Source organism: Sorex araneus, chromosome X, assembly GCF_027595985.1.
Source record: "Sorex araneus isolate mSorAra2 chromosome X, mSorAra2.pri, whole genome shotgun sequence".
Lineage (NCBI taxonomy): Eukaryota > Metazoa > Chordata > Mammalia > Eulipotyphla > Soricidae > Sorex > Sorex araneus.
In genome coordinates, this window is record NC_073313.1 from 332,355,450 (window position 1) to 332,380,205 (window position 24,756).

Sequence of the window (24,756 nt, forward strand, 5' to 3'; positions counted from 1 at the left end):
CAGGCCTGGACAGCATCACATCCTTGGGCCCATGCACTGAACTGAAGCATCTGAGACTCTCAGGGAAGGGCCCCCCGGGGCTCCTGGCAGTGCTGGGAATTAAACCAGGGTCAGCTGCATGTCTTAACTATACCATTAAGTATAGTATAGTTAAGAAAAGTGTCCTAACTATACTATCTCCAGCTTCCAGAAGGAATATTTTTAATAGCCTTTAACAGAAGCATAGCTATGTCAATAGCCTTTTGGAAAGTTCCACTCTATGGTTAGGAGAGCAATATCCATGTAAAGATAAGTGACATCTTAGTATTATCCTCATGAGCTTTCACTTGCAGTTCCCCTGCCCCACAGAGGGCCTCAGAAACTGCAGGCACCCCCGGACCACACTTTGAAGTCAGTGTGGCCGATCAGCTCATCTGCTCTCTCGCTTGGCAGGACCTGTTGGATGACCTGAAGTCAGAACTGAGCGGCAACTTCGAGAACGTGATCCTGGGCATGATGACCCCCACGGTGCTGTATGATGTGCAGGAGCTGCGCAAGGCCATGAAGGTGGGGCTCCTTCCAGCATGCTGTGTGCGTGCACTTGGCCTGTCCTGCCCAGTCGGACGGACGGGCTTTCTCAAGGCGCTGGGGCAAAGACCTCCTGGGGAGGGGGAGGAGCAGCTCCAAGAGAAAGGTTTTCTCTATGGAGGACTGCTTGAAAACAAGACCTTGCATTACAGCCATTGCTGCTGAGAACTTGTTTCCCCCAGACCTATGAGATCATTTTCCCGTTCCTGTAACACCAGAGGGAGGGAATGATGATTGCTGTGCCTTGGAGGCCGCTCCGGAAACTTCCTTATCAAATTAACTACTTCTGAGATAGGAAACTTTGTGATAGACACATTGCTAGAGACTCAGAACTGGCCTGAAAGGGTTCTCAGCTTCCCTGGCTGCCAGGCACAGTGTGCCCGCACTCGGGAGCCCGGTTGCGGAGAACCAACTTATACCGTCACCCTACTCAGGCATGTCAGAAAATACTGAGAAATACAAGTTTCTTTGCTACGCTTTTGGGAAAGCAGAGTTCACTAATAACCTTCACCAGAGAATTCTGTCCTGTCCTTCAAGGGAAGAGAATAGGAAGCTGAGGACGCCTTCAGAGAGCAAAGTGTCCCTAACTTGGCCTCACCCACACGGAGAAACAGCATCTCAAAGCTGACTATTGCTAATACTTACTGGCAGACGTGTGGGAATTTGGGCAGGATCATTAAAAACAAGATGATCTTGGACTTGCTCTTGAAGCCCCCATATTCTCACTTGAACATGTATCTTGTGGTGTTTTCCTGCCTATTTTAACTCTGGGAAAGCCTGTGTTTTGTCTTCAATGCACATTTCTCCCTTTCTCTCCCGTCAAATCTTTCTAAATACCTTTCAGTAAAAAACTCTCTTGCTTCACACACACACACACACACATCTAAACCAACAACAGCAACAACAACAAAAAAAAAACCACACAAGCAACTTTTGTTGCTAAAATTCCGTGAGTTGTCTTCCTTCTCTGCGGACTCCCAACTGTCTTCCTTGGGCGTGTGGAACTTGGCTTTGTCGACCGGCTCCTAATGTTCTTTCCTCTGGGCTTTAGGGTGCTGGCACGGATGAAGGCTGCCTGATTGAGATCCTGGCTTCACGGTCAACCGAGGAGATCCGGCGCATTAAGGAGACCTACCAGCTGCGTAAGTAGCACCTCAGGGTAGATGTTCCCTTGTCATCTGAGGAGCCGACTGGCAGCTGGTCTGCTCCTGGATCAACTTCAGGCATTGAAACTTTGGCCACAGTGAGTCCTCTATTGCAGACTCTTCCTATGAGGCAGGTTCCTCTCTAGGCAACGACTGTCAGCTCCTCAACATGTCCGAGGTAGAGATCTTAGTCTGATGAGGCAACCCAGGGCAATGTCTTATTCTCCAGGTGTGTGTTAGCAAGTAGAGAATCCACAGTGCTTGTGGGGAAATGGCAGCAGCAGTTAATCTTAGCATCCCTGGCAATGGCCTGGAGGGATTCTCCAGGGACTCACCACGCCACCTGCAGGACGGACACGTGTGCAGTCAGAACCTTAGAGCGAGAACTACAGATTTTTTTTTTTTTAATTGAGTCACCATGTGGAAAGTTACAAAGTTTTCAGGTTTAAATCTCAGTTATACAATGCTCAAATACCCATCCCTTCACCAGTGCACATATTCCACCACCAAGAATCCCAGTATAGCTCCACCCTGCACCCCCACACCCCTAATCATCAGGGAAATGCAGATCAAAACAACCATGAGATATCATCTCACACCACAGAGACTGGCCCACATCCCAAAAAACAAAAGCAACCAGTGTTGGCGTGGATGCGGAGAGAAAGGGACTCTTCTTCACTGCTGGTGGGAATGCCAACTGGTTCAGCCCTTTTGGAAAACAATATGGACGATTCTCAAAAAATTAGAAATTGAGCTTCCATTTGACCCAGCAATACCACTCCTGGGAATATATCCCGGAGAGGCAAAACGGTATAGTAGAGATGGCATATGTATTTCTATGTTCATTGCAGCACTGTTTACAATAGCCAGAATCTGGAAAAAACCAGAGTGCCCCAAAACAGATGACTGGTTAAAGAAACTCTGGTACATCTACACAATGGAATACTATGTAGCCGTCAGAAAACATGAAGTCATGAAATTTGCATATAAAGAGAACTACAGATTAAAGGGCCAGGAACACTCCAGCCTGAGAATGATAAACTAGAGCATTTGACTAGAGTTTAGTTTTGGAAAAACCGTGTGTGGGGTAGGGGAAAAAAATGCCCCAGGTGAGCTGCTTTGGCCAACAGGCTGGTCCCAGAGAGGACAGAAGGTTCTGTAGTGTATTGAATAGGACACGATTCTGATGCTCTGAATTTTCTCTTGCTAGAATATGGGCGGAGCCTGGAAGATGACATTCGCTCGGATACGTCGTTCATGTTCCAGCGGGTGCTGGTGTCTCTGTCCACTGTGAGTATTTGCTCCCCCAGTTGGTTGGCGTTTCTGGTGGGGATTGGAAGGGATACTATTGAGATGCGCATTCCGTATCCCCTTTCCAGTCTTCTTATTATTTCAGCCAAGCAAATGGTGTCTTGTTCTTAGGTTTTTTCTGTTTTTTCATCCACCCTTTATGATTTATACCTGCCAGATACTGCAGACAGGCTGGATTTGTGTAAGAATCAGAGCATTGCGGGTCATGAAGATGGTGGTTTGGGGCTGTTAGAGCTGGTGCTGTCAGTGCATCCGGTACACAGGTTGCTAAGGAGCAGTAGGAGAGAGGTAGAGTAGAGGGAAAGTTTGCGGAGGGATTTTGGTTGTGGAACAAAGGAAAGCCTTTGTGGCAGACCAGACCTGGAGTCTTGGTAGGGTCTCACGAGGCAGAGGTATACAGGGGTGCTCTCCAGGCAGAGGTGTGTGGGGGTGCTCTCCAGGCAGGGGTTGCACTGAGGGAACCATAGGTTGAGCAACTGCACTGGACATTCTGTGATGAGAGTGGGAGGGGAAAGGAGGAGCTGGGGTCTTGCTGGAGAGATGGGAGTTGCTGGAGGCTTGGCGGTGCATTCCCAGGTCACTGCTGCTATGGTGATGGTGACGCTTAAGGTGGATTGAAGTGGAGGCTGGGAGACCAGGCCTCAGAGTGAGGCCAGGCTAGGCTAGTGCAGCAGCAGCTGGGCCAGAAAAGTAGGTGAGCACATGGGTAGTTCCGGTGGTTCCCAGTTTCTCATTAGCTTCCCCTTCCCCACTGAGAGTGAGCCTCATTTTCCCCCTCCATTTTAGGTGTTATTTAAGGAGATTCTGTCATCGCCTCTATTAAGTCCTCCAAGACCTAACCCTGAACTTGTCAACCCCTCAATCCTGCAATCCTGCCTGGCCACCTGACTCTGTTCTGACTAACCAAATCCCCATCTCCACGAACCATCTCCAACTCCCTCCTGGTTCTTCTCTGATACTGACTTCAGAGTGCCCACCTGATTTCCCATCCATTATTTTCTTTTCCTCCCAGCCCTGCCACGTGGCTGAGCATGCTCAGACCGCAGATTACTGAACTAGCATCGTGATAAAAATAGTCAACCCTCTCCCCCTCCACCACGCCCTCCGCCCCAGAGGAGCGTAGCTGCTTTAGTCAGCATCTACTAAAGCAGCCCCACCTCCTATGTGAGCTGGTACTAATGAGATGTCATCGGCATCTCAAAGCCCACCCCTGGTCCCAGAGCCTCTTGATTCACTTCTGTTCCCGGTTCCCATTGGGTGTAATCGATGCATGAGGAGTTGCAGTTAACAAGGCTGAGTCAGCTTCAAAGACAGGGGTGGGGCGTGGGGTGTGGGGCAGTAGGTGGGAGTGGAGGGAGTAGTCATCATTATCTTCTGCTTCCCCTTTGATGACAGAAACACCCACGCAACCCTGGGGGAGCCCCCAGCGTGGCTAGCCATAGGCACCGATGACTAGCCACGTGCGCAGATCTGTGCTCAGATTAGTCAGTGGAATAACACACAACGTTCAAAGGACAGCTGGCTTCTCATCCTGGACTCAGCACCAGCCTTTGTGGCCTTCTCGTCACACGTTCCTGGATATTTTCAATTAAATGAGTCATTTCTAGTCCCCACAGAGCTCATGGATATTCTCTCCCTCTCTTCCTCAGGGTGGCAGAGATCAAGGAAATTTTCTGGATGATGCTCTCCTCAGACAGGATGCCCAGGTGAGGAGAACTGTGGCTCCCTTCTCTCTACCTGTCAGACAGACCCCTCTATAGAAACCCTCTTTTCTCTCAGTGAACGTTAGTCCCAGGTTCAGTCCCTCATATCATTGTGATCTCCCCAGCATTGCTAGGAAGGACCCATGAATACCAGGTTCCCTCCAGGAACCACCAGGTGTGGCCCCAAAAGAACAACAAATATTCTGAGGACTCAGGGATACAAGATCCCATCCTATACAAGAGATTCGGAAAATTGCCTTCAATCTAGAAAGTTTGAGTAGAAACTACTGAAAACTTTGGAACACGCAGTGCTTATGTGAATTTTACCTTTAATGAGTGGTAAATGAGAGCATTTGAGGGCATGTTGGAAGGAAGCTTCATAGTCCAGGTGAACACCAGATTAAATGAAGAGTTAATGAAAAATTTATTTCTGAAACGTTATATACACAATGAACTTTTCGGTGGGTTTACTTGGTACTAGACATCGTGTTCACTACTTTACACTTTTTCCTGATCACACATTTATGCAGAAACATTATACTTCTATTTTATGGTTCAATAGCTTGTACAAAGTCACAGAGCTAGTGATTTGGGCTCTTTCAAACCAGGTCCATCTGAATTTTTTAAAAGTCATGCAATTAAATCAATAAGTATTTTAAGGTCTTCAAGGAGCATAGTCTGGAGCGATAGCACAGTGGGTAGGGCTTTTGTCTTGCATGTGGCCAACCCGGGTTCGATTACCCTATCCCTCTCAGAGAGCCCAGCAAGCTACCAAGAGTATCCCGCCCGCACGGCAGAGCCTGGCAAGTTCCCCGTGGCATATTCGATATGCCAAAAACAGTAACAACAAGTCTCACGATGGAGACATTACTGGTGCCTGCTCGAGCAAATTGATGAACAACGGGAGGACAGTGGTATAGACAGACAGTGCAAGGAGCATAGTTCTCCTTAGCAGTGATCTGGGGCAAAGTTGCTCCCAAATAAGTTTGGGCTGGGAAAGCTAGACATAGGCTGATGGGCTTAGGTTAGGACATTCCTGGTCTTTCAAGTCAATATCAAGGGCAGGAATTTAAGAACAACTCCACACATGGTTTCAGCTGCCTCCAGCGTCAGTGCCTGCTGGACACGGGAGAACGGCAATGACAGGTCACTCAGAGGACCTGTGTCCTCTCCTCTCTCACTCTGATCTTAGAAATTCTGCTCCTCTAGGAAACATTCCCAGAGTGTAAGCTCAGTCTGGGCTGCATGCTGCCTGTCGCATCCCCTGGTATTCTGTGTGGGCCTCTGAAGGCTGTACAGTTGGCGGGATGGGGATTTGACCAGTTGTTGGGGTCATTGTGTGATGCTGGGGATCAAACTCAAGGCCTCCTTGCGTTCTATCTGTTCTACTATTTGAGCCGTAGTCTTAGTCTTGATAACTGAATTTTTAAGGTTTTGTTTTGGGGGCCAGACCCAGCAGGCTCAGGGCTTTCCACTGGCTCTGTACTCAGGGATCACTGCTAACAGTGCTCAAGGTACCATATGTGGAGCCGAGAACCAGACTGGGGTTGGCCACAGTTTGATCCCTTCTGAGCTATCTCTTGAAGTTTTAAACAATTAACAGTTATCCTGTAGGGATGAGGTGCTATGAACAATAGTTCTGATTTGTCAGTAATACAGAGTCAGTTTATGTATAGTTATCTGATTGGAGAATAACTAGTTCCTAGTGAGTGCAGACTCTACCGTAAGACTTGCTGCTTTGCACAAATCATTGATCACTTAAGAAAAGTGTGGTTCAACAGAATGTGCCTAATACTGTCTAACATTGGAGACACACTTGCCTCATTTGGCCACTTGCATTGAAATGTGGCTAATATGACTCAGTTGAATTTTACATTTAATTTTATTTACATTTCAAACAGCCACTTGGGATTAGTGGTTACTGTTTGAGACCACCCACGACAAGGGTATTTCTTTAAGCTCATAAGGTGGAACCTTGTAGTAGCATATCAGCAGCTGTTGTTATGTGGTCTGACTCTCTGGGAGACAGTATAGGGTCCCCGTAGTCTAATATATGAGAAAAATCTTCAGACATTTCCACATGCGGACAGCATCTTTTCCACCCCTATCACCGGCAAATAAAGCTAAGCCATGCACCTCTTTCAAGTTCTGGAAATATTTGCATGTGTCCTGGCACTGTGATTTCATGTGACTTTATGTGGTTTCTAACTTGTGCTTTGTTTGGCTCTAGGAACTGTATGAGGCTGGAGAGAAGAAATGGGGGACTGATGAGGTGAAATTTCTAACTGTCCTCTGTTCTCGGAACCGAAATCATCTATTGCATGGTAAGGCACTTGCTTTACCTTCCAAAGTGATTGTTGAAAAGAGAGTGAAAGCTGTATGGCCCAGAATTAATAGGGAACCTTTTCTTCTTTTCTTGGCACTGAGATATGATTGTTGAATGCCTAAGAGGGCTTATTTTGGAAATGTGTAAGTGCAGTACTGTGCATAACTGACAACTTCTGAGAGAGCAATTGTGAATAATGAGCAAATGCACAATTTGTTATATCAGTTTGACATTTCTGCTTATAGGAAATCAACTTTTCTAGTTTTTTTTCTTTCTAAAGCAACCCCATTGAAATCTAGTTACATAAAAAAAAATCAGCAAGTGATATAATGGAAATGTTGGTTGACATTTATTCCTATTTAACATCCAAGTTGTAAAGCTATTAGAAGTGATTTCTGTAGGGGTTACATTGCAGAAGATGAATAGTGGATAATTACACATTTTATTCCCTGTGTGTAATGTTTCTAATTTGCCACTGATAATATTAGACTTTGTAATGGGTTTTTAACTTCCTGGAGAAAACGATGCTAGGCATTTGTTGAATATTTGTAGTCAGGTTTATTTTATTTTTGTAAACAGAAATAAGAGTTTAATAAGATATTTCATCTTTTATGTAAGCTCTTTAGATTTTATGCCATCTCCTAATTTTGTAAACCCACAGTGCCCTTATGATGACACACAATTTACAAAACTTGTGGGAAATTAGAGAAGAAACAGTTTGCTAAATTAAACATATAAAGTAATTGAAAAATGCACCCCATTTTGGAAGTTGCTATTTTTCAGATATCCCACAGTGTCAAGAAATGGGTGATTGCTTCTGGGCTACCATTAGATGCTCCAATTTCTGACTCAGCTCTTCATTTCTTTGCCTTCCCTTGCCTGGATCTATCAATAATAATAATACAGATCTCTCTCTAGTGAGACTTGCCAAGAACTGCAGGTCCTCAGAAGTTGATTCAGTGCCAATACATTTCCAATTGTTTTAGCTTCCTGGTATAAAAACAAAACAAAACAAAACAAAACCAAAAATTAGACAATTAGAAAATTAAATTTATTTTAAGCCCTATTTCGGTAAATAAAATTTCATAGCTTTCTTACTAACCACTAGAAAGAGTGATGATGTACAGTAGCTAAGGTGCTGTGAGTTTATCCCCTAGCAGTAGTGTGAAACATGCTGGAAGGGTTGTTTTTTCCAGTGGATCGACCATGATTTCCCCTACTTTACAGTGAAAACTGATGCGTAGAAAGTGTGTCAGCTGAAGTTTTCTCCCTTTCTCCTTTTCTCCTTTTGTGGGTGCAGTGACCAGGGTCACACACACTCTATTGCTGTGTTTGTGGAGGTCTCATCCTAGATCGTGGTGTTCATACCCTTAATTGTGTACACTGGAGATAACATACTTTTGCACCCTTTTTAATTAAATCTCCATGAATGACAAGATACCAAGTTTCAGGCATATATTATTTCAATTTCAGTCCCTTCACCAGTGCCCACTACCCTTCACCAGTGTCGCCAGTTTCCCTTCCCACCCCCCAACCTGTCTGTGGCAGGCACTTTTCCCCTCCCCCAATGTCCTAGAGTTCCCTTCCCTAACTTATCCCCCTCACCCCTGCCCCAGTGCCAACCTTCCTATGAAGACAAGTTCTCTGCTTCTTCATTTCTATTGTCATTGGGCATCTGATAGTCCCTGATGAGGTTTCTTTACATCCCACATAAGAGAGAGATCATTCTGAGTCTGTCCTCTCCTTCTGGCTGATTTCACACAACACGATACCCTCCAGATCCACATTGCAGCAAATTTTATGACTTTTATGACTTTTGTGGGTATCGGGATGCAGGTGGGCTTTGGGCCACACCTGTTTGTGCTCAGGGGCTATGCCTGGCTCTGTGTGCTCAGGAGTGACCCCTGGAGGTGTATTGGGGGACCATCTGTGGCCTCAGGGATTCTTAATGTTTGCTAACATTAAAGAGAACTCTCTATATGGTCATCTGTATGATTTACTTAATTAAAAATTCTCTTAGAAGTGTCAGGGAGATGGCTCAAAGGGCTGGAGCACATGCTTTGCATGCGACAGTTCTGGGTTTGATCTATGGTACCGTATGATCCCTTGAGCACTGCTATGGTCCAGGAAAACAAAACAAAACAACAGAAGGGAGAAAAGGAAGGCAAATTGTCTTCAAAAGGGCTCCAGAAGGAAGCAACAAGAAAGGAAAACATGTTCACCATATGAAAAAATGCTTGGCAAAAACTAAAAAGATTATAATTATGTTGTAGTCCATTATAAGATGCAACCAGCTGTTATTAGACATAACTTGTTTTGAAGAGATTGAGTTACTCTAGTTTTGACTTACAGGTTATTTCCACAGTCTAAATTATAAATAAATATTCCCCTTATTAAGGAAGAATGAGAAAAGCAAGAAAATCTCCATTCAGTGTGAGAAAACAGGGTCCAGGTTAGGGAATAAACTTGCCTGATATCCTGAGGGGTCCCTTCCTTCTCCTTGACTCAGGAGATTCCAGTCATCAAATTCCTCCTGGGTTCCCACCCATATGCCAATCAGCTTCCTCCTGAAATGTGCCAAAGAATAAACGGTGCCTAGGTAAAAGATGCTCAGTCTCTCCATGAATTCTACTTGTTCTGTTGTTTTATTATTTACAATCTGTTTGTAATTGTAGTGTTTGATGAATACAGAAGAATAGCGAAGAAGGATATTGAAGAGAGCATTAAATCTGAAACATCTGGTAGCTTTGAAGATGCTCTACTGGCTATTGGTAAGCTGGCCAGGATGGGAGTAGAGAAACAACTATCTATAGATTTTCTCCTTGTTATTCGTTTGCTCTAAGGAGATGTAGACTTTTTTTTAGGGATACAAGCAACCATAACAACTTAAATGTGTTTTAAATGGTGTGTGGTTTAAATTTTGGGACATGGTAACACTGTAGCACTGTTATAGCACTGTCGTCCCGTTGTTCATCGATTTGCTTGAGCGGGCACCAGTAACGTCTCCATTGTGAGACTTGTTGTTACTGTTTTTGGCAGTAGCAGCAGGTTGAATACGCCACAGGTAGCTTGCCAGGCTCTGCCGTGCGGACAGGATACTCTCGGTAGCTTGCAGGGCTTTCCAAGAGGGATGGAGGAATCGAACCCGGGTTGGCCGCATGCAAGGCAAACACCCTACCCGCTGTGCTATCGCTCCAGTATGTCTCAGAATTTTAAGTAAGAAATAAAATATACTACCTAATTATTATGATACCATATGACTACATTTTTTTTTTTTGCTTTTTGGGTTCCACCCGGCGATGCACAGGGGTTACTCCTGGCTCTGCACTCAGGAATTATCCCTGGCGGTGCTCAGGGGACCATATGGGATGCTGGGAATCGAACCCCGGGTTGGCTGCATGCAAGGCAAATGCCCTACCCACTGTGCTATCACTCCAGCCCCGACTACATATTTTTATATCTTCTGTGTCTTTATTTCGTGGTACATAGGAAAGATAATCCTAGACTTGCAAATCTATGAACAATTCTAAGTAACTATTAGATATGATAGTGTGACTATTCTGAAAGCATATGCTGTCTTTGACAGCCCTTACCAATGACTTTTCCAGGAACTGATGCTACATTGAAAATGTTTTCCATTTGTGAAAATGCTTTCAGCATAGATTATGTTCATTAAACATTGCTTGTCTAAAATTTTTCTGGTAAAGCAATTAAGAGATGGTATTTCGTACCTTATAATACAGAGATCATGGCTATCGCTTTTTTCTCATAGATTTTATCTGCATTCTATTAATTTCTTTTCCCTCTCTTTACAGTAAAATGCATGAGGAACAAACCTGCATATTTTGCTGAAAGGCTTTATAAATCTATGAAGGTAAATTAGCTCTTCATTAGTGTTTAAATGTCTTGTACATATATTGGCCCACATTTATTTGCTTACATACCCACCCAAATTTCAACCTGAAATATTCATCCTAATCAAATATTTTATTGATTTCCTGCTAGTGATTGTCTGAGATCATATTTATCACATACTCATAATGTCCCATCACTGTTATAGTATTTATGAGTATAGAATAATTTTACCCAAGAATAGGCTGAGGGACAGATATATTCATTCCAATTTTCAAGATTTAAAAAAACTGAGACACAAAAATACACAGTTTTTTTTTTCCACAGTCCTCAGTGAGGGAGAACTAATGTACAGGGAAGTGTGTTTTTAGAACTCCAGCTCCTAACCACACATTGTACTCTGCAAACTCTCTTGCTGAAAACCATAGGAGTTACAGAAAAGTAACCAAGTGCAGTCCTAACTCTCAAAGAACTTGTAGCCTTGAGGATGTCAGTGATGTGTAAAACACCAAATAGAACAAAAAAATATATATAAAACACCAAGAAGAGGTCCATAGCAATAGTACAGTGGGTGGGGTGCTTGCCTTGCTCACGGCAAACCCGGGTTCAATACCCAGCATCCAATATGGTTTTCCATCAGGAGCAATTCCTGAGTTTTCCTGAATACAGAGCCAGGCATAACCCCCGAGCATCACCGGTTGTAGCCTAAAACTAAAAACCAATAACAACCAAATAACACCAAGAAAAACAAAACAAAATAAAATGTAGCTGATGATTCAAAGTTATAGCATCAAAAAGGCTAAGATTGTTTTTTTCCCCAACATTTTTTGGTAGGGAAGGATCACAGAAAAACATTATAAGAAAATTGAGTAAGACCTCAAAGGAAATATTACATCAGTGGATTTTAGAAGCATGAAAGGATGGCGGAGATGGAGATTAGAGACAGACATTGGTGTGTGGGAAGGAATCACTGAACACAGGCTATGTCCCTAGCTGCAGAGTCGTTTCCTCTGATCAGAAAATGGGGTTGAGAAGGTAACATGTGGAGAGACCTGAGTATCATGCAGAGGACTGAGAATAATCCTAAACGTCTAAAGTCGTACACAAAAAACATCATCAGGAGGGCCACCCGTTGCCTTGCCTTGGTAGGTGGGAGTGAGCATCACAAGATCCGAGGAGGCTTTCATATGCAGGATCTTGCTTTCTTCCTTAGGGCCTGGGAACAGACGATGACACCCTCATCAGAGTGATGGTTTCTCGGGCAGAGATTGATATGCTGGACATTCGGGCAAACTTCAAGAGGATGTATGGCAAATCTCTGTACTCCTTCATCAAGGTGAGGACAGGGCCTTGCCTTGGCCTGGGGAAAGGTCTGATGAAAGGATGGGGCACAGACCTAGGTATTTAGGCACTTCTTGTCCTCTCTTTGGAAGATACCATTCACTTGAAAGTTGCTAATGTCATTCAGATATTTCCAGTTTCTCTCCTTTCACATTTGCTGGCTAGGAAGCTGGAAATATTTGCCCTCTAAATACAGTAATTATTTCATGTTAATCCCAGAGAAAGCGTTTAATGAGTACTTTAAAGAGCACAATTTTCATGTGTCAGTTTACAGTGTAAGATTAGCACCCGAACCAGTCAACCAGACCGAGCCCGGGCCTGCAAAGATCTGCTGAAAATACGGGCAAGCAATGTCAGTTACCCTCAATTGCTGTTCTTTCCTAGCACTGGAAATCTGGGCATCCTAAGATGGCATGGGATGCTGAGAAATGATTCACACACCTAGCAATCCCTCCTTACTGGCATTTTGCTTTTGGAGGAAGTCAGAGGGGGCCTCAGGAATGTGAAGCCAACTCTAGAAGCTGGTTTTGTTGCTCAAAGAATTTCAAATCAGGACTTAAATGAAATATTCTGAGTCCTACTTAGAGGGTTTTTGTTTTGTTTTGCTTTGCTTTAAGTTTCTTTTGGTTTGGGGGCCTGTGGTGCTTAGGACTTACTTATGTGCTCAAAAATCACTCCTCTGGGGTTTGGGGACCATACGCTGTGCTAAGGCCCCAATAATTTGTTTTAATAGCACAGCGGGTAGGGCATTTGCCTTGCATACTGCTGACCCAGGTTCGATTCCTCCGCCCTTCTCAGAGAGCCCGGCAAGCTACCGAGAGTATCTTGCCCACACAGCAGAGCCTGGCAAGCTACCCGTGACGTATTTGATATGCCAAAAACAGTAACAAGTCTCACAATGGAGATGTTACTGGTGCCCGCTTGAGCAAATCAATGAGCAACAGGATAACAGTGATACACATATAGTGATACCTAGCAGTGCTCAGGACTTACTTGTGACTCTGTGTTCAGGAATCTCTCCTGGCATGACTTGGGGGACCCCATGGGGTGCTGGGGATGAACCTGGCTGGTCATGTGCAAGGCAAGAGTGTTACCTGATGTACTGTATTTTCAGCCTCTATAATGTTTATCTATTTGTTTTGGAGTGGCACACACAGCTGTGTTTAGGACTTAACTCCTGTGTTAACTCCTGCTCTGTAGTCAGGGATCACTCCTGGTGGGTTTATGGGGAACCGCAGACTGGGCCAGGGGTTTGAATCAAGGTCAGCTGCATGTAAGGCAAGGGCCTTGTCCCCTGTACTATCTCTCTGGTTCAGGAATTTCTTTGTGGAAAATAAAATAAGAGTGCACTAATCCATAGAAAGAGATAAAATAGTTGGAAATGATATATCTAACAAGGATTTACTATTCAGAATATATAAACAACTCCTATAGCTTAATAATGAAAATGCAAACAACCCCAGTTTAAAAAAATACAAAAGGGGGGCTGGAGCACAGTGGGTAGGGCGTTTGCCTTGCACGCGGCCGACCCGGGTTCGATTCCCAGCATCCCATATGGTCTCCTGAGCACCGCCAGGAGTAATTCCTGAGTGCAGAGCCAGGAGTAATCCCTGTGCATTGTCGAGTGTGACCCAAAAAGCAAAAAAAAAAAAAAAAAAACAAAAGGGGGCTGGAGCACAGTGGGTAGGGTGTTTGGCTTGCACGAGGCTGACCTGGGTTCAATTTCCAGCATCCCATATGGTCCCCTAAGCACCACCAGGGGTAATTTCTGAGTGCAGAGCCAGGAGTGGCCTCTGTGCATCACCGGGTGTGACCCAAAAAGCAAATATATATATATATATATTTTTAATTAAAAAATAAAAAAGATTTGAAGAGACATTTCTTCAAGGATAATATACAAATTACCACTAAGCACACAAAAAGATCTTAACATCATTTGGAAAGTTCAGATCAAAACCACATCCTACATATATATATATAATATGCACAGACCTGTATGTATATTATACATTATGTATATTTACAACATTAAAGGACAAATACTAGAACTAGAGCAGTAGTGCAGTGGGTAGGGAGCTTGCCTTGCACACCACCAGCTGGCCCAGTTTTAATCCACATATGTGTGTGTATGTGTGTAGTGTGTATATATGTATACATATATATATGTGGAGAGAGAGAGAGAGGCGGGGGGGGGGGAGGAATAGGACCAGAGAGATAGTACGGGAGGTAAGGTTCCTGCCTTGCATGCAGCAGATCCCACCAGTTCTGTTCCCACACTGCATATGGTCCTCTGAGCACTGCCAGTGGTCACTTCTGAGGAAGAGTCCAAAATAACACCTGAACACATCAGTGTGACCCAAGCCTACTCCCTCCAAAAGGAAAAATAATTTTTAAAATGAGGATGTGAATAAATTGGAACCTTGTGCATTACTGATGTGAATGTAAATGAATCAACCATTGTGGACTGAGAGTGGCACATCCTCAAAAAAAAAAATAACAAAACACGTTAAGCATAGAATTACCATATGATCCAATAACTCCACTCCCAGGTATATACTCGAAAAAGAAATTACAGGGACTCAGATACTTGTTGAAACACCAATGAAAAGATTACTCACGATAGTCAAAGTGGAAACAATTTGACCATCAACAATTGATGCATAAATGTAATGTGGTTTATATATTTAACCATATTATATATAATATATATTTTATGTAATGCATGCATCACTGTCATCCCGTTGCTCATCAATTTGTTCGAGCGGGCACCAGTAATGTCTCTCATTGAGAGACTTTTTTTTTTTTTTTGGTTTTTGGGTCACACCCGGCGATGCACAGGGGTTACTCCTGGCTCTTCACTCAGGAATTACCCCTGGCGGTGCTCAGGGAACCATATGGGATGCTGGGATTAGAACCCGGGTCGGCCGCGTGCAAGGCAAACGCCCTACCCACTGTGCTATCGCTCCAGTCCCTGAGAGACTTATTGTTACTGTTTTTGGCATATCCAATACGCACGTAGCTTGGCAGGCTCTGCCGTGCGGGCTCCATACTCTCAGTAGCTTGCCGGGCTCTCCGAGAGGGGCGGAGGAATCGAACATGGGTTGGCCGCGTGAAAGGCGAACGCCCAACCGCTGTGCTATCACTCCAGCCCTCAATGCATGCATATACTGTATATAATATACTTTATTGTATATAATATGCTTATCTAAATATATGAAACAATGCAGTTTCTGATACCTGGCTGAACCCTGGCAACATGCCAAGTAAAATAAAGCCAACATTAAAGGACAGATACTGGGGGCCAGAGCAATAGCACAGTGGGTAGGGAGCTTGCCTTGCACATAGCTGGCCCAGTTTTAATCCACAGCATCCCATATAGTTCCCCAAACCCACCAGGAATGATCCCTGAGCAATGAGCCAGGATTAAACCCTAAACCCTGCCAGGTGTGGCCCACAAGCAAAATATTCCAGTACCCCATATGCCCCCCCAAGAACTACCAGGAGTGATCCTGGAGCACCAACCCAGGAGTAAAAAACAAAACAAAACAAAAAGTCCAGATAAAAGAGCATTTCACAAGATCAAAAGAAAATAGGAGCTGTATTTTCAGTAAAAAGAAGAATTTCTAGAGAAAGAAGTATTAAGTGGGAGAAAGTAGATCATTTTATCTTCATCAAGTTACAATTGACAAGAAAGATTGAACTGCATGAAATGTTAGGTGCCAAATAGTTTTTTATTCAAGTAAACATGTGAGACACTTGATCAGCCAAAAGAAGACAGTAATGACGTATTCTGCTAAGAGATTTTTTTTCACATCTTTATTTTTTGGCAGATAAGTGAGGCAAAGTATCCACAGAAATGAAAAGACTCATTTTAATAGCTTACACGTTAAACTTGTATGTAGTAGACAGATTTTCTACTGCCCATGAAGGACTAACAAAAAATGATCTGTGGAGCCTGAGAGATCTGTGGAGAGAGAGAGAGAGAGAGAGAGAGAGAGAGAGAGAGAGAGAGAGAGAGAGAGAGAGAGAGAGAGAGAGAGAGAGAGAGAGAGAGCATGCTGCACATGTGTGAGGCCCAGGGTTCCAGCTCCTACACCTCACGTCCACCCCAGCCCACTAGGTGTGTGTGTCTTCACAAAATAATGTACGGATTCTCTCCCGCCACCTGTGGCCATGAGCCGCTTTCCTACAAATGGCGGCCTGTAGCCGCCACCAATAGACTCATGAAGGAGAGAACTGGGCCGCCAGGCTGGTTGGTGATCAGTTGCCGTTTATTCTATTCTCCCATCACGCCTATTCCAGTCTCATTGAGCATCCCATTCTAGTCTCACACTGCCCCTTATTCCTGTCTCCTCCTGTCCCCTCTGCTACTCTCCCTGAGTTCGGGTCTCACAGCTTTAGTCTAGCGCCCAACCTCTAAGAGTTGGGGGTAGCAACTACTCAGAGTCAGATCAACACATGTAAAGCCCTTCCCTTCCTTCCTGGGAAGCTCATCTAAGACAAAGATCTCCTCCTGCTAGGAGATTTACAAAAGGGCAGAATTTCATCGAAGGGTATGCTTCTTTTTTCCTTAGTTCATAAACAATCATCTTAGATTTACTTCTTAATAACTTTTCTAGTCATTTTGTCGGACACAGTAAGAGATATATTGCTTATAGGGGGGGCTCTCCTGGGACATCTTGCTATAGATCCCAGACTACAGTGCTTAGGTCAGATTAGTCCTTCATAGCCCTAGCAGGGTCCTTGTCCAGTCACTTCTCCTTGGGTCATGACTCTTGGGTAGTGGGAATTCATCCACTACCATGCTCTTATTATAAGTTTTTGGCACTTAGTCGGTCCCATTTTGATGCCAGGGTAGCTTAGAGCTTGCCCTGGGTTCATCCAGTCCCTTCATTGAGACCCTGCTTTTGGGGTGCTAGGAACTAAGGGCAACTGAGTTAAGTTGAGTAAATATGACATGCCCAGGAATAAATATTATTTGGAGTCAATTAACTCCCAAGTTAACAAAAGCATAGCATTAACTGTCTTCCTGTGTCTATACAAAAAGGACATTGCTCTAAAGGAAAGTATGCAAAGGACATAAGGGAAAGAGAAGAGCAATATTTGACTTAAAAATACAAAATCCTAAGTCCTTACAAGTCACAGGTTCTGGTTAGGGGAAATGAGTGATTAACAGAGAGAGAAAGCAGAGCACAGAGTAGTTAAAGATGACTACCAAGGAAATAGGTGTGCTTCGAAGCATGGTGATGGCTATAACCCAATAGCCATCACAATGGCTATTATATATAAACCTAATATAAACCTAAGCTTCTGGCTGCAGAGGGGAAAGAATAAACCAATGTTATCCTACAGGTACCCTTATGACCCCCACAACAAGGAGGCCTGAGCAATAATGTACTGCAAGCCAGTGGGAGTTAACCATGGAGAGGTCACCAGGAGTGGCCCCATCCCCCACCCCAGCTTTGCTGGGTTTGACCTCTGTTTTTTTTGAATGATGTTAGACTATTAAAATTACATATAGAAATTATATAATGTTTCTGGAAGCTACGCAGTATTTCTGGGACAGAAGAGATAGTTCACTCAAAAACCAAACCAAAACAAAACAAAATAGAATAGTTCAAGGGGCTAAGATGCAGACAGAAATCCCATTTGGTCTCCTCAATACTGTCAGAAGTTTTCTTTTGTTTTGGAACCACACCTGGTGATGCACAAGGGTTAATCCTGGCAGTGCTCAGGGGACCATATGGGACACCGGGGATTCAACCTGGGTCAACTGCATTCAAGGCAAGCACCTTACTTCCTTTGGCCCCTGAGCACTGCCAGAAGTATTCCTGGACATAGAACAAGAGTATCCCTGGAATACTGCTAAGTGTGGCCTAACTCCCTCCCTTCAAGAGAAAATGCATAATAATCTAGGAATTTATATTTTTATTAAAATGTATTCTGAATAAATCAAGAAAATGCACAGTGCCAGATATAGAGTGGGGTGCTTGCATGCAGCAGACCCAGATTTGATTCCTGGCACCATAGAAGGTCCTCCAGGCCCTGCCAGGAACAATCCCTGAGTTCAAGCACCAGGAGTTAGTCCTGAGTACCACCACAAAATGTAACTATTGTGTGCTTACTGCCTCCTTGTTTATTGTTTATTTCAAAAGGCTGGAAATACATAAGTGCCCAACAAGGGAATATATTCAAATAAATTATTTTACCTGCTTATAATTTTATACTCTATTAAAAATGATTTGGGGCTGCATGATAGTATAAGGGTTAAGTCATTTGCCTTGCACTTGGCTGAACCCTGCTTCATCCTGGCACCGCATCTGGTCCCTCAGCACTCCCAGGAGATATCCCTTCGCGCAGAGCCAGGAGAAAGCCCCGAGCATTTCCAGGTGTGACCCAAAACCCAAAAGGAGTAATGTTTTCTCAGAAAAATTCAATGAACTCAAATGAGGAAATATTCATTATAGTAAATAAAAAAGCAGACTACATATATTCCCATTGGGCCGGAGCAATAGCACAGTGGGTAGGACATTTGCCTTGTACGAGACCGACTCAGGTTTGATTCCTCCGCCCCTCTCGAGCAGCCCGGCAAGCTACCAGCTACCGAGAGTATCCTGCCCATGTGGCAGAGCCTGGCAAGCTACCCGTGGCGTATTCGATATGCCAAAAAAACAGTAACAGCAAGTCTCAGAGTGGAGATGTTACTGGTGCCCGCCCAAGCAAATTGATGAGCAACGGGGACGACAGTGTTACAGTGATACTTTCCTATTGCATAAAAATCTATGTGCAAAGAAAAGTCCAGAAGGCTATGCACAAACTAAAATAATCAGAATAGAAATGATCCTGAGCACCACAGAGGAGCCCCCAGCACCACTAGATGTGGCCCCCAAACTGAAAAGAAAAGAAAATTATCTCTAGATGGTGGAATTATGACTGATCATTTTTATGTTCTTTCATTATTTCCTACACTGAAGAAGTGTTACTTTGCAACTAAAAAAAATGGCTAATTTAGTTTTAAAACCTCTGAGGAAAATCCAGATAAGCTTGAAAAACTTAACCTAGATGACTTTGAGCTTCATAGTCTGCTTTGAAACCTATTTGTCTGATGGTTACTTTGCTTCCTTTGCCCCCAGGGTGACACCTCTGGAGATTACAAGAAAGTCCTGCTCATTCTCTGTGGAGGAGATGATTAAAATACAGCCTCTGAAGGAGAAGAGAATTCCCAACACTTTGAATTTTTTTTTTAACTTCATTTTTCTACACTGTTATTAGCATGATCTCAAACTGCTTATTTCCAATTAACACCCACAGATGCCGCCTAGGATATAGACTGTATTATGATTCATCTATAATTAGCCATTACGAGTGCTTTAAAGCTGTACTTGCATTTCAAAGCTCTTAAAACCTAAAAGGAGATTTTAAATAAAAAATAAAAATGTACTTCGTGTTTTTTTTTTAAACAGATTTTATCCTTATTTGCGTTTCATGGAAGTTGGCATATATTCAGTTTCTTTATGTTTTCTTTTCAGCGAAAGACTCTTAAAGTGGAAGATATTTCTAGAATCACTTTTCTTCCCTAATCCATTTTTAAGTTGGATAGTAATTCCCTGATTTAAAGTTTCGAGCATCTAATCAGTTAGAATATCATCCAGATTACTGTCTTTTTCAGTCAGTTTAAAGGTAATCACTAATCTTTGTTCAGGATTAACCCATAGCATTACTTAATCTAATTTACTAGGTTTGTTGTGGAAGAATTCCTTCATCACACCTTGTTATGATCACATACTCACATCTGGTTGAAGTACACCAAAATCAGGTTAAATTGTAAGTATGAGTTCACAGATCATATATATCTAATTATCTACCAGACATAAATCCTAAACATTCCATAATATTAGAACTAATATGTTCTTTCCTTTTGGAGACTACTGGAAAAAATATTAGTATCTAACATAAGTATTCTGGTGAGGTGTCATGTACTAGATTTAGCTTTTCTTAAAGAAAAATTTCGTGCTGTGCTAAAATAATTTTAATCATTTTTAATTTTGTTGACTTATAGTAATTTATGTTTGCAGTTTACATTTTGTAAATTACATGTGCCTTCCTAAAAAATTTTTAAGGCATGCTTGAATTTAATTCAAAAGTTTAGTTTGTATACAACATGGAAAAAATTTTAATAAAACATGCTGTCTTTTAGAATAAGATATATTCTTTGTGATTACTTTTCTACTTTTGAGTTTTCACTTTCTGATCCCTGAGAGATCAAAAGGACTTATATTAGTTTCTATTAGAAACTATTAAATAAAAATAACATTGTCTTGTGTGTACCTACTGCTGTAAAACAAATGTTCATATATACCAAATACTACTTAATGATATAAAAGAATGTATTTATGCCTTGAGTGGTGCTCTCTATTCTAAGTATAACATTTAAGTATTAAAAAAGAAGATTTACAGGGCTGGAGAGGTAGTACAGAGGTTAAAAGCTTTTCACACAGCTGACACTGGTTCAAGCCCTAAGACTACACGTTTCCCTAACATTGTCTGGAGTGACCCCCATGAGCACAGAGCCAGGAGTAAATTCTTAGCAATATCAGAAGGTATGGTGCAATCCTCTCTCGCAATAAATAAAAATATAAAAGAATAGTTGTCATCTTAAATCATTCTGTAACATTGCATTGTAGCACTATTGTCCCATTGTTCATCGATTTCCTTGGGCGGGCACCACTAACATCTCCATTTGAGACTTGTTGTTACTGTTTTTGGCATATTGAATATATATTGTATTTGATGAATGAAGTACATGGCCTTGGTTTCCAGTTTGTTTTCATTTGCTTATTAGAAGTGCTTTCTTTCTTGCTGAAAGTTATGACATGAATACTTAGTCTGGTTAATGACAGGCAAAAGGACTGCTCCTTCAGACACCTGCCTCCAAAGAAAATGGAGTTCAACCAATGTTCTGGGATTGGAAGTGTTACCCTTTTGGCAGCCTTTTATTCAAATTATGTTTGACAACCAACAAATTTCTCTTCCCTTGGCTGGTGTTGTGTCCACAGATCAGGATGGCAACCTGGTGACATCAGTGACAGTGCCCTGGGCTTGCACACAAACTTGTTAAAGGTTAATCCGGGCTTCACACCTGTGGGGCAGAGGCTCCGTACTGAGCCACAGACCCAGGCCCTAGTGACTTAGGCAAACTTTTAAAACAACTGCACTTATTGACAGGAAGTGTTAGAGGCTGGATAATGCCACCCCGGAGGAATATTTGTTACGATGAACAAATATATTTTTGAAATATCATTGTGAAACAACTTTGCTTTCTCCTTCTATTGTCCACTTGCTCTTATCCAGTGGGCCTACTTCTTCCTTGAGATAAAACTTCAGATAGGATAGGGGCGTGACGTGTCAATCACTTTTAGGTTTTAAAAGATCTGGCTGTATGTGGCACAATAGCCAAGGTGTGGAGCATGACCATTCATTTAGTCATAAGGATGAATGAATCAAGATGCTACGATACACACACACACACACACACACACACACACAGGAATACTATGCAACTCTAAGAAAAAGAATCATAAAATTTGCCACAACATGAATAGAACTAGAGGGCATCAGGCTGAGTGAAGGCAGTAAGAAAGGGATGGATATAGAATGATCTCCCTCACGTGTGGGACTTAATGCACAGCAAGGCAGCAACAAAGGCAACATTAACACAACAGGGAAACCAATCCATAAAACTGAGTTTGTGTGTGGGGACATCTGAAATTGAGGGACATTAAGGTCCTTGGGGGAGGAAGGTGGGTACATTGGTGGTGTGTGTGGTGTTGGAATTAGGTACATAAGAAACTATGATTAACAATATTGTCAATCACTGTACCTAAAAAAAGTTTACAGAAATGACAATGACTAAAACGTATTAAATAACTAGAAGTCCGGCTGTGAAGAGTAAGAAAAGATAGGCAGGAGGTAGTGGGGTAGGGCAGAGTGCCTCAGGCATATTGGCATGCAGAACCAATACCACCACCAGGAGATCCAAACTACAGTCGAACTTTAAAATGTGCCTGTGGAGGAGACAGGCTGAGAGGTGGGAGAGAATCTCGGGACATGGGTGGAGGGAAGTGGGCACTGGTGGTGGGATCGGTGTTCAAACATTGTATACCTAAAACTCAGATGGAATGACTGTAGATTATGGTGCCTTAACATTAATTTTTTTTTCAGTTAAAAAAGTCTGGCTGTGAAGTGTTTTAAGGTCTCAGAAAAACAGTATCATGCCAATAACAAATCCAATCAAAATTCAACTTTGAAGCCTTTTCCCCACTCAGCTCAGCCTTTCTGCCAGCAGGAAGCTGACTTTTGGGCAACAGGGACCCGGTGGCTCTTTTGGACACCGGCTGCCTTCCATTCCTTCCCCACACCCAACCTAGCTAGGACAGTAGAAGGAAGAAGCACAGTAAGGGGCAACAGGCAAGTAATTTCCTGACCTTCATGGCTATGGTTGTAAAGGATCAGCTGTGTGCCTTTGGCAGATGTTTAAAGCAGGTTGTTGTGGGCATTCTCTAGGGCTCCTTTATCAGCCCCTCACCAGGAACTACTGACCTTTGGTTCCTTTGGCAAGACAAATGCAATTTTCCCTTTTCAGTCCCTAGATTTGATGAGGCCTTCAGGTTCTCTGTTGAAGTCTACTCTTCCACTAAAACCTCTTACAAGATCTAAGATGGTCTCATGCTTGGCTGTCTACAGTGGCCCACACTTATTCCACAGGAAACACTTAGACATCCTTTTTTGGGGTGTGGGCACACCTGCCAGTGCTCAGGAGTTATACTCTGTGGTGGTGTTTGGGGGACACTGGGGGCTGAACCTGGATAAGCTGTCACTGTCACTGTCATCCGTTGCTCATCGATTTGTTCGAGCGGGCACCAGTAACGTCTCTCATTGAGAGACTTATTGTTACTGTTTTTGGCTGGATAATATGCAGGTAGCTTGCTAGGCTCTGCCGCGCGGGCTCGATACTCCGAGAGGGGCGGAGGAATCAAACTCAGGTCGGCCGCGGGAAAGGCGAATGCCCAACCGCTGTGCTGTGACTCCAGCCCCTACCCGCTGTACTATCACTCTGGCCTATTACAGATTTTATTTTAGAGTAGCAGGAGGGGGCTGGGATATGGCTCAGTGGTAGAGCACTTGCCTGAAGTGTGAGACCTTGGGTTTGATCCCTCCTCCTGTCCCCCCCCCCCCAAAGAAAGATGAAACAAGATAGCAAAATCATCGATGGACCTGGGCCTCAAGACACTTACTTAAGCCTCAACAGTCTGGGTACCTGCCTCTAATCAGTTCCACTGCTGCTGAGGCTGGAGTGTGGAGGGTTTATGTGGAAGACACCCAGCCTAGCAAGACTTCACATTCCAGGTTCGCCTCTCTGGGAAGCTGCTTCCCACCCCTGCAGCACGTGGGAAGTCCCTCCAAATTAGAACCCACAAACACTTTTTGCTTCATTTACAAGGCCCAATAGGCATCTAGAGCTTGACAAACCTTTACCCAAAAAAATAAAGGAAGGAAGGAAGAAAGGAAGGGAGGGAGGGGAGAGGGAGGGAAGGGGGGGAGAGAGAGAGAGAGAGGGAGAGAGAGAGAAAGAGAGAGGGAGAGAGAGAGAGAGAGAGAGAGAGAGAGAGAGAGAGAGAGAGAGAGAGAGAGAGAGCGAGAGAGCGAGCAGGCATTTCCAGTCCTGCTACATGAGGGTACTGCAGAAAGAAAAGCTCAAAGCCAGGTCAGACCCCAGGGTTCGGGCTGCATACGACCCAGCCTTCCTAGCATGGACTAAACTATGGCATGCAGCACCTCATACCCCTCAAAGCCAGTTCCACTTCTGCGGCCTTCACCAAGCACACACAAAACACCATTCACCACACAAAAACACACATAACACTCCACTCACTGTGCAAGTACACACAACACTCCACGCATCACGCACACATACACAACTCGCCACACAAATACACAATACTCCATTCGCCACACAAACACACAATGCTCCACTTGCCATGAAAAAACCAACACTCCAATCGCCATGCAAACACATACAAGGCCCCACTCAACATGCAAATACACAAAATGCTCCACTCACCACACAGACACACACACACAAACTTCACTGGCCATGCAAATACACAACACTCCATCACACAAACACACTCAACACTCTATTTGTCGCACAAACACACAATACTCCACTCACCATGCAAATACACACAGGACTCCACTAGTCACACAAACCACACAAAATTCCAGTCGCTATGCAAACGCACACAATACTCTACTTGGCATGCAAACACAAACACTCCACTCTCCACGCAAACACACACACACAAAACACTTGCCATACAAACACACACCATTCCACTTGCCACAGAAACACACTCAACACTCTGCTTGCAATAGAAACACACAAAATTCCACTTGCCATGCAAACACACACAACACTCCACTCGCCACACAAACACACCCTACTCCAGTC

The 24,756-nt window shown here is 43.5% G+C and overlaps 1 protein-coding gene across 2 annotated transcripts in view; it reads left to right on the top strand.

Moving 5' to 3' along the window:
* ANXA4 (annexin A4) overlaps window positions 1–19,700 on the top strand; it is a 53,660-nt gene extending 33,960 nt beyond the window's left edge. For both annotated transcript variants that reach the window (XM_055121938.1, XM_004609151.2), the window contains exons 5-13: window positions 433–546; window positions 1,619–1,709; window positions 2,923–3,002; window positions 4,673–4,729; window positions 6,957–7,050; window positions 9,728–9,823; window positions 10,868–10,926; window positions 12,118–12,240; window positions 19,379–19,700. In XM_055121938.1, coding sequence (XP_054977913.1) covers window positions 433–546; window positions 1,619–1,709; window positions 2,923–3,002; window positions 4,673–4,729; window positions 6,957–7,050; window positions 9,728–9,823; window positions 10,868–10,926; window positions 12,118–12,240; window positions 19,379–19,438 — 774 coding nt within the window. In that variant the 3' untranslated portion in view covers window positions 19,439–19,700. The remainder of the gene's footprint in view (window positions 1–432; window positions 547–1,618; window positions 1,710–2,922; window positions 3,003–4,672; window positions 4,730–6,956; window positions 7,051–9,727; window positions 9,824–10,867; window positions 10,927–12,117; window positions 12,241–19,378) is intronic.
* Window positions 19,701–24,756: the final 5,056 nt, after the last annotated feature.